A 17,421-nucleotide genomic window follows, 5' to 3' on the forward strand; every position below is an offset into this window, starting at 1 on the left:
AAATGGAGCCAAACTGTACTCACCACAGACAGATTATCAAATATCCTCCCCATCATGCTCAATACATTAAGTAACTTTTTAAGGAGAAGTGAACAGGTCTGCAACATTTTCAAGTGTGCTACACATTGCTAAGCTTAATTGTGCCTTTAGTTTTAACTGGTTTGGTTTGGGTTCTTCCCCCACCTCAACCAGACACAGACTCTTCTTCAGTTATAAATTTTGCATATGCAGTGTGTCCCATAGTTCTTCAAACTGCCTGAAGGTACCATACCATAATTCAATTCAAGAGGACCTCCAGGTAAAGTAGGAGGCACAGGTCACATCCAAACTTTATGTTACTGAGTATCACTTGATATGTGAGTGAACAGAAATACAGTTCATAGTAAGTATATAACTCCTTAGCAGTTTGGATTTGATTCAAAAATACTTTGAGAAAAAACCTGAATTCTTCCAATTAGACTCAATACCAAGTAATCTCAGGAAGTGATGTGTACCTCCAGTCCAAAAACAAAACAACATTCTAATGAACTTTGCACCATACTGTATCCTTTAACCAGACCAGGTCACTGTGGCTTAAACAACTGACTCTAGCCTCCACCCAATTCACACTCTCCACAGAGAGAAGGGTTGGTTTCCATTTATTTTGTTTCATTAAGACATACCAATTAATAAAAAAGTTGTCAGAAGACTGTACTTACAGAAGCTAAAACAACTGTATAAGCAGAATACACTGTATTAGATTTTTAGATTAGATTGTATTAGGCTTTTCTATAACCTTTCTGCAAGGGAAGCTACATGATGAGCCTTACTGGTGATGGTTTTCGAGCTACATTTGACCAGGCAAAATCACTCAATTAAAAGAAAAAATAAATTTACCATTTAGAATGTTTAAAGTCCTAGGCACAAGAGAATTTTAACACCAACTGTGTTATGTAGTCAATTGTGCAGTAAGACATGCTAGCAGACTATTTCAATTCCTTGCCCCCAACAAACAAGAGATCATCTTTTGATGATCCATGATAGCCAGTTCTTAGCCAGCCTGTAGTACTACTCTCCCCATTCCAGTTGTTTAGCTTTAAAATTTAATTTTAACAAGCTTGAAAACTGTCTGTTGTAGAATATCAAGAACTCCACAGAAAAAATACATACAGCATTTCTAAGAGTGACTTTAGGTTTTTTTGCTTTGAACATAACTTTGTTCCTGAGATTTTTTTAAAAGCAAATTAATTGGGCTTTCCCTAGCAGTCTTTAACACTTATCAATAGAGTGGTACCTTCCCTCAAGTAACTGATGTAATTGACAGTGTTTATAACTGCAAATATTGTCATATAGCAATTTTAGCTTGTGCTCCACAAATATTGAAGAACACCTGATACACACTGATAATAGCTGATAATGGCTCATTAAAATAAGAATATTTTCCCATCTCTATCTATATGTTCTGTTTGCTTTTTAAACCCTAAACCATCAGGTAACAAGGGAGCCAGTACAGTGCAGACAAGTGTGAAAATGATTCCTTGTAAAAATCACTGACAAATCATCACTCAATGGCAACCTGCATGAAGCAAAATACACCCAAATCAGACACTTTCTTAGAGCTTATTATCATGGATCAAACATTTTTCAGATGAGTATGTCTCAATTACTTTTCATCCATGTAATCTCTCTTTTTGGAAGTTCTTCTCAGTTTACTGGTATCCGAGGAGTCTATAGCACTACACTGCTTCCCAGCTGTAGATCGGTCACTGTTAATTCTGCCAGCTTTTCCCTCATCCCCAAGAACTAGTGAGCTACTTGGAAAGCACAAGCTAAAAACATAGCAAGAGAGTTTCTGAAAGCTTTGAAAGCTTCAGAAAGTCAGTAGCATTCTGTAGAAGACAATGTGGACATCAACATGCACCTCTGACTTTCAGTTATTCAGAGATGCCAAAGGGGTTCTTCAATATTCATAAAGAGAGATGCATTGATACAGAAACAAATACCTCCAGTAAACAATTAAAACATTAGGAAGCAGAAACTAGCAAATGAACAACTAGACACCTTTTCAGAAGGCAAAATATAAAGACAGAGCCCTTTAATTAAGCATATAACCTTTCACTGGAAGATAAAGTGTAAGAAATAATCCCTGCATAGTCCACATTTGAGAGTCACATGGACAATTTTTTCAACCCACTGACCAAGCAAAACAGAGATTCAATGAATTAAGTCTTGTTTGTACAGTCATCCCATGTTTGACAAAACAGAACTACCTACTTCTTTCCTGCTTGTTCTTGCCTCTGTTGTTCTTGGATGCCATCAGCAGCTTGGTGAAAATCAAACACTAAGAAAATAAAATAACTTAAGTTGCAAATTTGTGTGAAACAAATTATATCAGCAATAATTTCCTCAGACCAACTCTATTTACCAATGTGGAAAATAAATATATACACTGAAGAAAGGCAAATAAAATTACAGGAGTTTTTTCTTCCCTTTTACATTTTTTCACAGGGAAGAGTTCTAAGTTTTTTCAGAGACTTTCAGAGAAGTGTTTATTTTGTAGAATATTTGCAAAGTGAGTATGCATGTCCCACAGAATAACTAAGCAATTTCGGCTTTGTAGTGGCCCCAAAGAATATATGGATAAATAAAGGAAAAAATGCAGCTTAAAAAACCCCTGGAAATAGGATATAGTAAAAAAAGGTCATACTGCTAAAATTTAGGTGAGACCTGAAAGTTAACAGTCTCACCCATTCTACAGATGTCTTAAACAATTTTGGGTTTTAGGATACATCAATTAAAACACATTTGAAAATACAAAAGCTCCTATCAATGTCTGTTATGGAAACAGAAGTCAACTTCATAAGCCCCAGTTATGTTTATAAGCATTATATTGTTATTAATGACAAAAATTATGCAAAGTATCAATATCAATGCCTTGTATCAATACTCTGTCTACCATAAAAGAAACAAAAAACCAAAACAGAACAACAACAAAACTCAAAAGACACACATACATCTATCCCCCCACCCAATCATCTTACAGGACTCATGTCAAATACAAAGACTGGTGGGCTGGTACCCAGCTTATAGGCTAACACAATTAATTTAACTGGTTTTCTTAAGCACAATTTCCTGAAAGTTAAAAACTATCTAAATACACACTGCACAGGAAAGACTCATGTAATAAATACATTAATCTCTCCAGAACAAGAGTGGTTTTCCTGTTTGCCTTACCGATTTGGCTTTGTGTTTATTTCCAGGCATTCCTGTATTTTAAAGAATTACATCATGCCCAGCAGTGTGAACTTACTTACCTTTGGCTGATCTGTTGTTACAGACTAATCATTCATAGATCAATACCCATTTTAGAGAAGACATTTTTATAATGGTAACAGACTTTCAAATTGTCTTCAAAATTTTCTAAATAGAGGCATTATGAAAGCTCATTTCTGTGAAGAGGTTGAATGATTATGAGTGACAATCAGCAACTGGTCCTTTTTACTCACAATCTGTTTAATTATGAAAAATTCACAGCACTGCCATTGCAATAAAATCACCACAGAACAGTTTTTCTAGTAATCAAGCAATTTCCAAATAATTCACCTACAGAATTATCAGAAAAGATACTGGTAACTTAGAAACAATTATTCAACTATTTCAAACTCATTAGTTACTCCAAAGAAAAAACATATTTACTCTGAAATAACTGTCAATAAATTCACTCACTAAGCTATTCCAGATTGGTGTAAACAACAAAACAAAACAAACCCAAAGAAAGTGAAACCAAAAGCAAAACTGTTTTTCCCCTGTGTTACAAGCTCTTATTTTATAAAGTCCTGAACAATTTGCATCTTCAGAAAATTACTACCAGAGGCAGCAATAATGTTATAATATCTAAAGAGCTAATCTATAGGATGAATTTATGTCATAAAGATGTAGTAGGAGTGGTACAGGAAGAGTTTCTAAAGCTCTGTGTTGGTGGATTGGAGTCACTACTATTTTACTTCAGGCTTTGAACTGCAGTGCTGTCTCAAGCACAGGCTGGATTCAGCGCTTCACTGATGAGCTCCTCTTGAGGAGGGCAGCCATTCTCTTCATCCCTACAGACTCCTTCCCATAATTTCTCCTTTAGAAAGCATGTGACAATTTCCTTGGTAGGGAGAACATTAGTTTCAAGTCTGACCCAGTCACCTGATTTCCCAGCAGAACCATTACTGTGAGCAGCACCACTTTTACACCAAAAGGGGAGTGAATCCTTAGTCAAGTCACTTCTGAGTGCTTTCTGACTGTTCCATGCTTCTGACTTAGAAAGTGAACCTGCTTTCCTTTCAAGGTGCTGCTTATGGAATAGGATTTTTTAAAAAAATCACTAGAACATAAACTTGTGAGGGTTCTGAGTGAAAAAAAATTTTTCTAGGACCTTCAATAAACCAAAACAACCCAGGGAGACCTAACCCAAAGAAAAGTACCTATACAAAGAGATTATCAATTATCATTATTACCTATACAAAAAATTATCACAATTTTACTGCCTCAGAAAGTCCATAACAAGCAAAAATTAACAACAACAAAAACCACAAACAAAACTAAACAAACAAATAATAATAATAAAAAAAAACAACACACAAAAAACCAAAACCAAAAAACACCAGTAAAAACCATAAACAGGAACTTACCAATATGAGCCCTGTCAGAAATTATTAGTCTCTTTTCCCAGCCTTCCAGTCCTTTAAAGGCAAAATGAAATAGTTTAAATTATGTTTTGTATAGCATTTTTGTCTTCTGATGTATAAAGTATAAATACTTTTCATGCTTAGTCTTCAGCCAATCTATTTTAAGACTGAGCAATCACATTACAGAGAAAAAAAAAGTAATTTCAGTAATTAAAACTTGGCATAAACCTATAAAGCTGAGAAAATCAGACTTATTCTTAAGCAGAATTCAAGCTACTAGCTCCTCAATTTTAGGAAATAATTAGTAGCTCTTTTCATTCTGAATAATCTAGATCACTGATTTTCCCCATTTCTAGGAGCCTGCTGCCAAGCATGGCTATAGACATAACATGAAGTATCCAAAAATTGAGTTCTGAATCAAGAAGTGATTACCATAGCACCTGTTTAAATTAACATGGTCATCAATGTGTATAGTCACCAATAATCTAAGAAGTAAAATTACACTGAACAGGTTAACACACTTAAAAAAGCCATTTTACTTCTTAAATTCATTTTTTAAGCAAAGAAAAATGTCTACAGACAATTCTGATTTAGATTATATTCTGAAACTGTACAGAGATTCCTTTTATCTGCCTTCCCATGAGGGCTCTGACACTTACAGCAAGACTACTCTCAGAAAGCAACAGCTGAAAGGAGTTGTGGGAAAATATGTTGTATCTAACCTGTACAGAGGTATCCTCCATCTAAATCATTTGAGGAGTGTGCCACAAACTATTTTAAAAGCAGCATCTTCAAATTCTCACCTTTTCCTTTCTTTAAGTTTTTTTCAGCTTCTTCAAAGAGTCCTGGCAAATGAATTACAACACCATTTCCTAAAAAAAATAATTATAAAAAATTTCATTAATTAAGTTGAACATGGAAAAAATATTTCAAAAGTTCAAAGATACTTCATATATTGTGTGCAGAGTATTTAATTCTTTAACTTACTGCAATTTTGATTCTTAGGAATTTGTCTAAGCCAGATTTGCTCCTAAAGTATGCATTTCTACCTACATGCATTGAATCTTCCTAATAAATGCAATAAACTTTCAATTCAGACCGGTACAAACAGCAACAGAATTGTAGAACGCTCTGAAATCCAACTTCCTCTTCCTCATATCTAAAATTAACTTCCCTCTTTGTACTTCATTTTAATAAGCTTATTGTTTTCTAAAAGTTTGGCACATTTCTATCACCATTATAAACACTTGCATCCTTGCAGGCACTTTTTTGCTGTAAACAGACACAGAATATTCTGCACACAGAGGTGGGGCTGTTAAGAGACTAGCAAAAACAACAGAGGAAAAAGCCCTGTCAAAGCAAGCTCACCTTCCTACAGCTGTCACATGGCTCAGAAAAAGACTTCTAGTTCCTACAATTAACCAGCATCACTGAGTGCCTAGCAAGGAGCATTCTCACAGCAAAACCGAACCATCTGAAGGCCATACCAAACTCAGTAGATTCAAAGCTACCAGTAGAACATCTAGCTGAAGAAGGGATCTGCCATCCAAAACTATTTGCATATCACTTAATTTCACACAGATAAAAACATTCTACACATCCAAACACGAAGTATTTTAAGACTTCTTCACTATTACCTTCATGATGCAGTCCAAAACAATAGGAATACTCTATTATACTATTCCAATCACTTTGGCCTTATCCTTTTTTTTTTAACATGTATGCTCTTTCAGAGGAATCCTAAGCCTTTTTTTAACCCCAAGAGATTTTATACATAAGGCATAGCTAAAAGAATCCAGAAAAAACTTCAGAACAGGCAAGACCAAAAGACAGAAGATACAGGCAAGAGGGTTTGTAAAAAGGTCTGTTCCAACTACTGTATTGTTCGAGGATGGGGGCCTTCCTATTCAACCAAGCCTGCCAAAGAACACAAGGCAAATGGACATCCTTTTTTTACTGTTTTCAAGTAACAACCTTAAGAAACATAGTTCAGCAACATCAAAAGAGAATAGAACTAATATCATCTACCTCAGCCCTCAAAACTAGGAACAGTTAACATCCCAACTTCCCATCATCAACAGGAATCTATTTCCCTGCCCACTGGCTCCATTTCTGTAGAAGGATTAGGCAGGACAAGTTAATCCATAACTATGCCATTATCAAGTCACAATGTAACAGCTAAAAGGGGCAATTAACCACCAAATCCCATCAAGTACAGATTTACTGCTGACAGAGTATACAGTCACTACCAGCTGGACTGTTTATGAATCAAGTAACTTGTGACAGAGGCTCTTCAGCTGCTCTTCAGCAAACTGTCAATGACCACTTGCTCTTGGCATATATACCAAACTGAAAGGCAAGACTGCAGGCTCAAAGCAATGAGATGCAGGAAGAAGTGACAGGAAGAGCACAGCAACAGAATCCTGACTTGGAGAAGTACACTGTGTAAGGAACAGGAGCTCTGGGTATCAAAGGAGCAACATGGAAGTGTTGCTTTAGTGACCCAGAGACCCAACCTGTTTGGTGAAACAGCACTCAAGCACAAACATAGTTATAACTGTGTGTACATGTTTTATGTTTATATTCATTTTTAGAAGGAAATTCTATGGGCTACACAACATTACTAAACAGGTTGGCCATCCAAGCAATCCAAAGAAAAAAAGCCCAACCATGTAGGATTGGAAAACAGGATTCCAAGAAGGGAGAGTGGTAAGGGGGGTAAAAGTAGTTTTTTAGGGACAACAGACTAGATAGCCTAAACCCCTGTTCACAAAGCAAACAGATCACAGATCCTGATATCACCTAGCACTGCCACTGCCCTAAACCTTCCCATGTACTCTCCTGAGAGCACTTCTTGGTAAGAACTCAACGTGTGGAATTCTTTTAGAGTTAAGCATTCATTTCACAATCCAATGGAAAAGGGAGGGAAGAACTATGGTTCAAAAAGTACTGCTAAGTACTTAACAGGGCTAAAGATTAAATGAGAGTGGGGTATTCTGAGAATAAGAGATATAAATGGTAGAGAAAATAAAAGCGAATGGGAGAATAAAGATACACTGGGCAGCTAGCTGTTTACACTGGTAGAATAGATAAGAACACAGGTGAACTATCCAAGACAAAAGAAATTTCTGTAATCCCAACTTCACAAATGAGTAAGAGCAGTATTAGGAAGTCAGTAAACAATCTAGGCCTAAGAAAAATTGAAGAAAAAGAATCCTGATCCTGTATGTTGTCAGATACATTTTGTTATTTTAATGTGTCAGAAGTCTGTAACTACAGTACTATCTGTTTTTTAGAGATGTCCCACTTACCAATGAATGCAGTGACTTTTGGATTGATGATCCCACTTGGCAGAAGATGGAAGTCATACTCCACAGCATCCACAACAACTGTATGCCCTGCATTATTGCCTCCCTGAGTGCGGGGAGGAGGGAGAAAAAAAGTGTTAACAGTTTTTGACATTAGAGACAAATGAACACACAGTATAGAGATCAAGTAAATTGGTTCCACAGTTTTAATTTTTGTTACTGACAAAAGAGCGCTCAGATATTTCCCAGAAAATCAGCCAAACTTGTTCTGTCAAACTGGACAATTTCAACATCAGTATTACCTGCCATATAGACTTTGGACAGTCTTTTGGTTCATCAAAGGTACAAAATTGTGGAATGAGATTAAACTATTTCTAAAATCATCAGATATAAATATTCTAGAACATGCAAACATTTCTAAAAGCCATCATCAATTTTATTAGTTTTCTGTTACAGTTATGGAAAGTAAAGTATTGAGAGTGGAGTTGCAACCTTAGCAAAGTAAAAAAGAAAAAAACCACCAAATCCCCAGTTAAACTAGGAGTATAAAATCATATAGTTATTAGTATAGGTAAGTGTCATCATCTGGCAACACACAGGCTTGTTGTTCTGAATTTTGGGTTCAGACCTTTGAGTGTTTTTCTTTGAATAGTAACCAGTGAAACTACCTAGTTCATTCTATACCTCCTTCCTGATAAGTTATGTAACAGTACTAGTAATTTATGTTAATGCATGTTATGTTAAACATGCTTTTAAGGGTAAATCTAAAGACAACTAAAACAACTGTGTTTTCCTAAGTTACCAGAAACCATTCACATCCAACTAACACTTTAAACATTTCTAGCTCTTTTCATTACAACAAAGACAGCATTAACGGATTCATTAAACTCTGAAATCCATCTAAAATACTAAAAGAAGCTTGTGACCAAGTCTTAAAGACGGTCAAGAAAGGCTTATGAAACTAAAAAGATTACAAAACAGTTACCAAATATCCCCAGTTCTTGTTTGCTGTACTTTTGAAAATAAGCTTATACTCTCTTGTGACCCAGTGATTTGTGCAAGACAAGGTTACATACAAAACGGTTCTGTTTGTCATAACCACAGGAACATCCTTTAAAGGCTCCTCACACCAGAAGTTAAACAAACTGCTTCACAGAAAGAAAACCTTAAAGAAAGACTTTTAAGCTGAGACACCTTTCAGCACAAGACAAACTGAAGAAAGGCATTATATGAAAAGAAAATAAACTATAAGAATTATTAACCCATGAAATTATAAATCTGAAATATTTCAGAATATTTTATCACAGATGGACTTTTCTAAGCAATGGACTCAACAGCTAGTCACTACTTTTGTAACATTTACAAAGCATAAATCCAATACATAAAGCTGTATCTGACAATACAAATAAAGAGTAGTTGTAGATATCAAACATTTGTGTCAGTACACAGTCACACATGCCACAGGTACAAGGCTAATCTCACTGAAGTCAGCAATGAAAATTTTGTCATTTCAGCATTATTTATTTGAGGACTTGCAACCACTACATCTCCTCTAAAAAGACAGAAAACTTACAAACCTTCACCCAACAAAGGAAATGCCTGAGTTTAATAAAAGTTCAAATAAAAAAAAATTTAAAACATACTGCAGATTTTTTTCTATGCAATGAACATTACCTTGAAGTAGTTGTAAAGATTTTTGGATGCTGATTTTCACTGCAAGTGATCTGACTCAACCAGACCACGATAATTTTTCAATTCACAACAAATGAAACATGTTGAACGAAGACATAAAGCAGGCTTTTCAAATTTGCTCTTTTAAGAAAGTAATAAATGCTCAGGAATAAACTTCCTGTTCCTGTTCGCATTCTTCTACTCAACAGCTTTAAGGAAGGTTATTTAGCAGTCTACCACTCCACAACTGTGTGTTTGATTTAAATAGATACATTAACAGATAGATAATTTACAATTATTTTTGAAATGCAATGCTGATACTCCTGAGCTACTGCAAGTTACTCCAAAAGTAGACAATATTTTAAGAACTATTAAGTTATATAAAATGCACTAGGTATTTTTTGTAATGAAAGACACTAGTTTTCTACTCAGTGTTTGAGAAGCTAAGCAAAATCTTGCTTGGCAAAGAAGCACAGTTATGCACTAAAGTATCATTTATAGTCAAGAACTTGTGCTGAAAGTAACGTGCAGAAAGCTGTGAAAGTGATAGTTACCTTCTTCCACATCAGATTCCTTTCTCTTAGATTCACTGCTAATATCAGCCTAGACTTTAACATAAGCACAGAAGTGCTTTAAATGAAAAGTCAATAGATAGGTCTGAGTACAACACTGAAGTATTAGTAATTTACAAATGGGAAGACAAGTCCAAAGTCTCCCACAGCAGTATAAACAAACTGGACTAACCCATAAATAACACCAACATTAGTGAGTAACTATTCATTTGAAATTCTCTACTAGCTGGACAATTTCATGTTTTGCTTCTCAATTTATTTTAAAAAAAATAAACATTCTCTTGTGTCATGAATGTCAAAAAAAGAGAAAGAAAAACTGGCCACTGTAGAAATTAGATCATGATCAACAATAAATTCCCAGTGTCCAAAAGCTTGCCAAGTTACTAGTGCCATTGAGACATGGCAACCTAAAGTTCAGCAGTCACATGTGTGTGAGCAAGGTGTACAGCACGCAGCCTCTGACTCTGCTGCTCATCAGAGTGCAACTGCTGACTTCAGGCGGTGTCAAGATTTCATCTTTGCACTGCTGAGTGATGCCAATGGTGTTGGCTCCATGCTCACTGAAAAATACCCCATGGCTGACAGAATGAAAATGGCATTTTACCTTCTAAACCTTGACTGTTCATGCAACAGAGCTCATGCTTCATCTAGAAGCAAACTAATGGTATTTATTCTGTATGTTTACTGTGAGCAGCTCTACTTTAAGGGATTTTGCAGAGACTAAAGTAGAAAACATGTGACAAATCACCATCTTAAGCCATAGGAATACCTCAAGGTTTCCAAAAGCATATTTCAGATTAGACTCAAATTTGAATCTCAGAAATTATTGATTATAATATTATGATGCCCACAATGTGAAAAGATTCAATCCCAAAAGTGTTATTGATAGAAGCTTCCGGTAGAATATCAAGTCAGTCCCCACACTGCTCTTGATGTCATTCTATCAAAATGAGTCATTTTGAAAAGTATTTTTAATTTCAAACCCTATTTTAAGAGAGCATTAAAGTAACAGAATGTCATTAATTCGATTTTCAAAATTCTTCTGCTTATTTACAGGTAAGCTGTACCCTAACTGCAGAAGTGCAAGCATACAGTTGTAATATGCATACACAGTATGAGTTGTAATATTTTAAAATAATGGTTTACACTGTATACTTTACAGTGAACTTGCAGTGAAGTGTACACATGTTGTGTGCTCAGACATTGCTCAACATGGGTTTGGTAAACAATTCTAATTACAGAAACCTGAACTCAGCGTTCTAGTGGTGGTGAGGTGAAGGGGAGGGTTGTTTTTAGGTTATGGGGCTTGAATTTGTTTTGGGTTGTTTTTTCTCTTCTCCAGATATTGATGTTAATGCAGGCAACTACTGCCTCTGAGCATAATTTAAGCTTTAAACTGATGAAGTCACTCCTGGCTTCTGTGCTTTCCATCTGGAATTCTCACTCCTCCTCCCTCATCCAACTAAACCAAATGGGACCAGCTAGGTCAGTCAAACTAACACTCCTCTGATTCACATGTTTAAACATCAATAATTGAGAACTAACTGTGGAAATTATTTTCACTATTACTTAAAGTTCATGCTCAAATGATATTCAATACCTTACATAAAGCTTTTGCCAGAGGGAAATTAAAATATACAAGTCATTTCAGTCAAAATATACAGTCATTGATGCTGGCAATACTCCTTAGCTAACTAAATAAAAAATCAGTTTACCACATCTCAGTAATCTTCTAAGTACCCAAACTACAGGACTTCTCTCCCACACGTGTGAAAAACACGTGTGTGCCTCCACAGGCAGTGGACAAATGTGCAGCAAGCCCAAAGGATGCTCTTGCTCAGGCTGGAATGCACTACACACATGTAGCAGTGGCATCTTTTGCCTTTCTCCTGCACAGGATTTCCTGTGGCTGAGCCAACAATGTGCCATGGCCAAGATATTCAGCCCTTAAGGCAAGGCAACTTTGGGTTCATCCACCAACAGACCAACTGCACAAAAGGACTGACGGGGCTGAAAGATACCTCTCTCATGTATAAGAAGTCAAGACCCCAGCAGCACACTGACCTAAACGTCTTCACTGGGATGCTTTCTTCCCATTCTGCAGAACAGCAGCAGAGCGAGCCTTTTTCATCACAGAAAAATGAGTATATAGGAATAGAACAAAAAACAGAACATAAAACCAATTCTAAATTCTCTGGCAACAAAACAGCAACCCAAAACAAAGAGCGGTAAGAACCAGCAATAACCAATAACACCATGCTCCTTTCAAGGGGCTAACTCAGGACTACACCTCAAGTCCCAAGCATACTTCACTTAAATACAGTGCCATTTACTTGTACATCTCTATCAAGACACAGCATTGCAGTCTAAGCATACTTTAAGGTTTCTAAAATTGGATTTTCAGAAGTCAGCAACCTTCTTAGCGCTAATTTCAGTTAAAAGCATTTGGTTTGTTTGTCTTCCTTCCTTCCATTATTTTTTCTCCTTGTATCTTTCAGCACAGTACTTGGAACAGCTCTCTCTGCTCCCAAATGATTTTCAGAGACCAAAGAATCAGCGCTTTCAGCAGCCCACAGCTTTATCAAATGACAATGTAAAATCCAGCTCAAAAGGGTGCCAGTTGGATTGGAATGAAAACATTTCCTTCCATTTATTGGGAGACACAGCATGAAAATCATCATGAATAACAAGCATGAACTTTTGCTGTGTGTCCCAACATGACACGAAGCAAGTCCAGAGGAGGGCCGTGAAGAAGATGAGGGCTGGAGCACCTCTTCTGTGAAAACACATTCAGAGAGCTGGAATTGTTCAGCCTGGTGAAGAGAAGGCTCTGGTGCAACCTCACTGCAGCCTTCCAGTACCCAAGGACCTACAAGAGACCTGGAGAGGGACTTTTTACAAGAGCATGTAGTGACAGCACAAGGGGGAATGGCTTTTAACTGAAAGAAGGCAGGCTGAGATTAGATATTAGAAAGAAATTCTTTACTCTCAGGGTGGTGAGACACTGCAACAGGTTGTCCAGAGAAGTGGTGGATACCCCATCCTTCCATTAAAAGTGCCTAAAGCTGGGCTGGATGGAGCTCTGAGCAACTCAGTCTAGTGAAAGGTGTTCCTGCCCATAGAAGAAGAAAGGGGCTGGAACTAAACTATATTCCAAGTACCTTCCAACTAAAACCATTCCACAATCCTGTGATTTCAGTACAAGGATTTAGTCCAAGGACTTAGTCTGATGTTCTGATGGATGAACAATTTAAAATCCTATTAAGAGATAGTAGCTTTTTTTCTCCTTACATAATCTTGACACTATTAAATTACAGTATTATTTTAAAGTATTTCAAGGGAAATAGGGAAAGTAAGATCAGGTACGTGATCGCTACTTAATCTGCAATATTTAAACAAAACCTGTGTAGGATAACTGAACACATAAACTCTTAAAGGGCTTTATTCCAGTTTTACCAGTATGCTTAAATCACTTCCTTGAAAAAGCATATAATCCCTGACCACTAGCTAGTAATCTTGAAATATCCAAGTTATTCAACATGTAGAAGAGCTAAATTTACAGGAGACAGAAAGGTGCCCACTAATACACAAATTATCACACTACTACTGTTAAGATTGACAGCAATCCTTGTAACAAAACTTCATACCTACCTGCTTTTTATAAACATAATTCCATTAAACATTCCCTACAAAACACTATTTTTGAAATATTTTACCCTGGTAAGCTGCTCAGATATATTTTCTTAATGTAACCAAAAAAAAACCAAAGTTTTTTTGCTTACTTTAGTTTGTCAAAGATTAATTAGCCCAAAAATCCTTCTTGGTGTAAGCACCACACCCAAGAATCTGCATATTCAATTCAGATAGGTTGGTCAGTACCACACACAAAACAAGATACCATTCTGAAACATACCTATCCTGGCAAACATGAACAGAATCAGTGACATGCACACAGGGGGGTCATAAGATAGCAAAGACAGCTGCAAGCATTGCTCTTCTGGGAGCTGTCTGATAAACATTCTTCGAAAACACCCTTTTTACACAAGAGCGTTGAGCACCTGAAAATACTAATTTGAAAGGGGAAAAAAAGTCATTATCTGCTGGCTGACATTTTACTAGAAACAAGCTTGAAACATCAATAAATCAAACAAGTGACTTCTGCTAGACAAAGCCACTATCAAAGCACCAGCAAGCAACACTCACCACAAACACTACACTTGGGCACCTGACACACACAACACTGTGCCCTTGTCCAGACAGCATCACTGGAAAAACCACTGAAGACTAATGAATAGTATCAAAGAGGACACACCTTAAACATACTGATTGAACAGTTTCTAGTATGACATCTACGGTAATTTTAAGGGTAATCAGTTCAGCACTTCCCCTGGCTATGCAAAATTACTTACTTTCTTTTGCTTTCTATAGCTTTTAAATACTATGACTGCCAACATTTTGGGTAAAGAACAGAACAGAACTAGTAAAAATGTTAATGCAAGCACCTGACTGCTATTTTACATTTTTTTCCTTATAGCTCTGAAGACTGAAAAAGTTTTTAAAAGTGTAGCTATTACAGAGTCATACTTTGGACCCACACTGGTAAACTCCTAAGGATGTAGGAGCAGCTTTAAGGAGAAGTCTTCTCACTTTGAACCTTCCCAAAGCTCTTTAGATTGCTACATTCTGTCCAGGCACAATAGCTTTCTAATCACATATACAGTATGGAGAAGAAGCATTGATAATAATGTTTAACAGCAATTTTTCTTCTGGAATTGCATTGTTGTACTAATGAAAATCCCCTAAGGAACATTACATTCATATATTAAGCTGATTCACTGGACAAGAAAGAACCAGCTTTTTTAATGGAGTTCTGTAGGAGTTTTGATAACTTAATAAAGTTAATCTGACAAAACAGTAATGATCTATGCTGGTCTTCAGAAAGGTGAACTGATGACTATTTAATCAACATTTTTGCAACATGACCTCAACTCCCAGGATTAAAGAGAGATGCTCTTTTAAAACCAAAATATTATTTTCTTACTGAATTAAAATAGCACAAGGAAGTTTATCAGCTAAGACTTCAAGTTTACAGTGCATAACCAGCCATTACCAAAACTGGATGTTACAAGCTCTGGTATATTTTATGTGGAATGTCTGTTAACATAGGAGCTCATGTGAAGCTGAGTGAAACCAACAACTCAGAAAACATGGAATCTCACTTCCCAAAAAGACCAAAATTTATACAAAGCCCTGCTCAAGTGCTTACAGAGATATCCTCCTAAACCAGAACACTTTTTTTCTGGTCAGTTTGATTAGAGAAGTTCCTTGCTCCTCAGTTTGCAGCCAGTCTCACGGGTTTGCTAAAAATGCATGCAAGGGACATCACCACTTGTCCTTCCAGTTTAAGGGATAAGAATTTGCAGTTCTTCCAGTTCCCTGGCACATGGGACTCTTTCAGGAAAAATATACATACTTAGTATAGCCATCATTCACTGAAAGACAGTCCCTTTCAGTTTTAAATTCATTCTAGCTTAAAACTTTGGAGTTTTCCCTTCCTTCTTCTTTTCTTCTGCAAACAAATGTGCCAAAAATCTAACAGGAGACATGAATGGACCAATATAGATATTCAGCAAAAACAAAAAGGAAAGCAGAATTCTTGTTCATAAACTGAAAGCAAAAAGTATGACTCCGCATTATAAGAGGAAAAAAATCCAGCAAAACATTCCTTGTTCTGGAAAACCTTTGTGTAGAGCACAAAGAGCAAGAATGAGTGTGTGCCATGTGTGTTACCCAAATATTACATGTTCACATATGTAAATAGAAAATGCAAGTAAGAAATCACTGCAGGAACACAAACATAGTGCATGTAAAATTAAGACAGAGGAACAACAGCACATCTTTCTCCATTTCAGATCTATACATGTTGAAAACAGGTATTTTATTCCCAGAGCACGTCTTTGTTAGTCAAAAGCAGACTAGATGTTAGCATACACACCAGAACAGTTAAATCCCTTCTGAACATATCAAAACAGTTCAAACCCCCTTGCCTACAGCAGTCCCACCATAGCTGCTAAGACTGGTCTGCATTACTACAACTTTACTTAGCAGTGGAGCTACTTAGGGAAAAAAAGACTGGAGCAAAGCAGATTGAAATTGTAATTAACAGCATATTGTGAAATGGCTCTCTAAACTGGTACTAAATACAAGAGTATTCAGAGCAGCTTTGAAATACTGACATGTGCATTTAAGAGAACTATCTACCCAAAAAGTCTATGATGACAATCACTGCCTTTTCTTATGACATGATCATGCCAAGTTGTCTATCTCAAAAATATGATGCCTCAGGGAAGAGCAAAGAAGTCTTTCAAGTTATTTCCTCCAGAATAAAAATTAGTTGTCTACTTTAAAGAGATGTTATCTCATGCAATGTTAAGGAAGAAGCCATACACTCCTTTCAACTCTCTCCATCAGATGTGTGTGTGCATAATTTTTTCTACAGTTTACTTTTATTGCTACCACATTCCAGCATTCATTTTTAGCTCAGGGCAACCACTGTTGTTTCTGAGCTAGCTATCCAAGTGACTGCCAAGTTGGGCAAGAAGCAAGTCAATGTTGCTTTGGCATCATATGCTTGTAAACATTTTCATTTAACTCTTAGATGAAAAGTCAAAAACATACCAAGAAAGCTGGATACTACCATTACTTAGAAGAAACATGTGAAAGGCTGTTTCTTGCCACAATCAGATTCTGGGAATGCTGAGTACACCTTCAAAAAATTCATCAGTCTAATGAGGAGACACATCCGAACCCCATGATGTGTCCCAAGTAGGCACAGCTTTGCAATTACTATGCTATTCACTTCTCATTTCAAGACATATTGTCAAAAATATATTTTTACCTTAAGACTGCAAACCATCCCCCTTTAAAAATTAACAAATTAATAAAGCAAAATAAACAATTTAAAAAACAACAAGGTTTTGATATGAATTCATTTTCTCCTATTCTCATATATTTTGTGAATTATTTCTCTCTCTCTCCCCTTTCCAGCCCCACTGAATAAACAGCTAACAAACCCTAGTGCATAATCTACTACTGAATTTCAGTATAAACAGCAGCCAGCATTTAGCTATTTTCTTCATTTACAAATCCATTCATGTTTGCAAGATCTAAACATAGTTCAAGGAGCCATCATGTTACAGACTTTATAAAGGTTTCTCA

At 36.3% G+C, this 17,421-nt stretch overlaps 1 protein-coding gene across 1 annotated transcript in view; it reads right to left on the reverse strand.

Moving 5' to 3' along the window:
• ADSS2 (adenylosuccinate synthase 2) overlaps positions 1-17,421 on the reverse strand; it is a 37,153-nt gene that overhangs the window by 14,394 nt on the left and 5,338 nt on the right. The window contains exons 2-5 of the mRNA XM_064414691.1: positions 7,964-8,066; positions 5,456-5,524; positions 4,656-4,706; positions 2,254-2,320 (exon numbers count right to left, since the gene is read on the reverse strand). Of these exons, the coding sequence (XP_064270761.1) occupies positions 2,254-2,320; positions 4,656-4,706; positions 5,456-5,524; positions 7,964-8,066 (290 nt within the window). The remainder of the gene's footprint in view (positions 1-2,253; positions 2,321-4,655; positions 4,707-5,455; positions 5,525-7,963; positions 8,067-17,421) is intronic.

Source organism: Passer domesticus, chromosome 3 (genome assembly GCF_036417665.1).
Source record: "Passer domesticus isolate bPasDom1 chromosome 3, bPasDom1.hap1, whole genome shotgun sequence".
In the NCBI taxonomy this organism is placed as follows: domain Eukaryota; kingdom Metazoa; phylum Chordata; class Aves; order Passeriformes; family Passeridae; genus Passer; species Passer domesticus.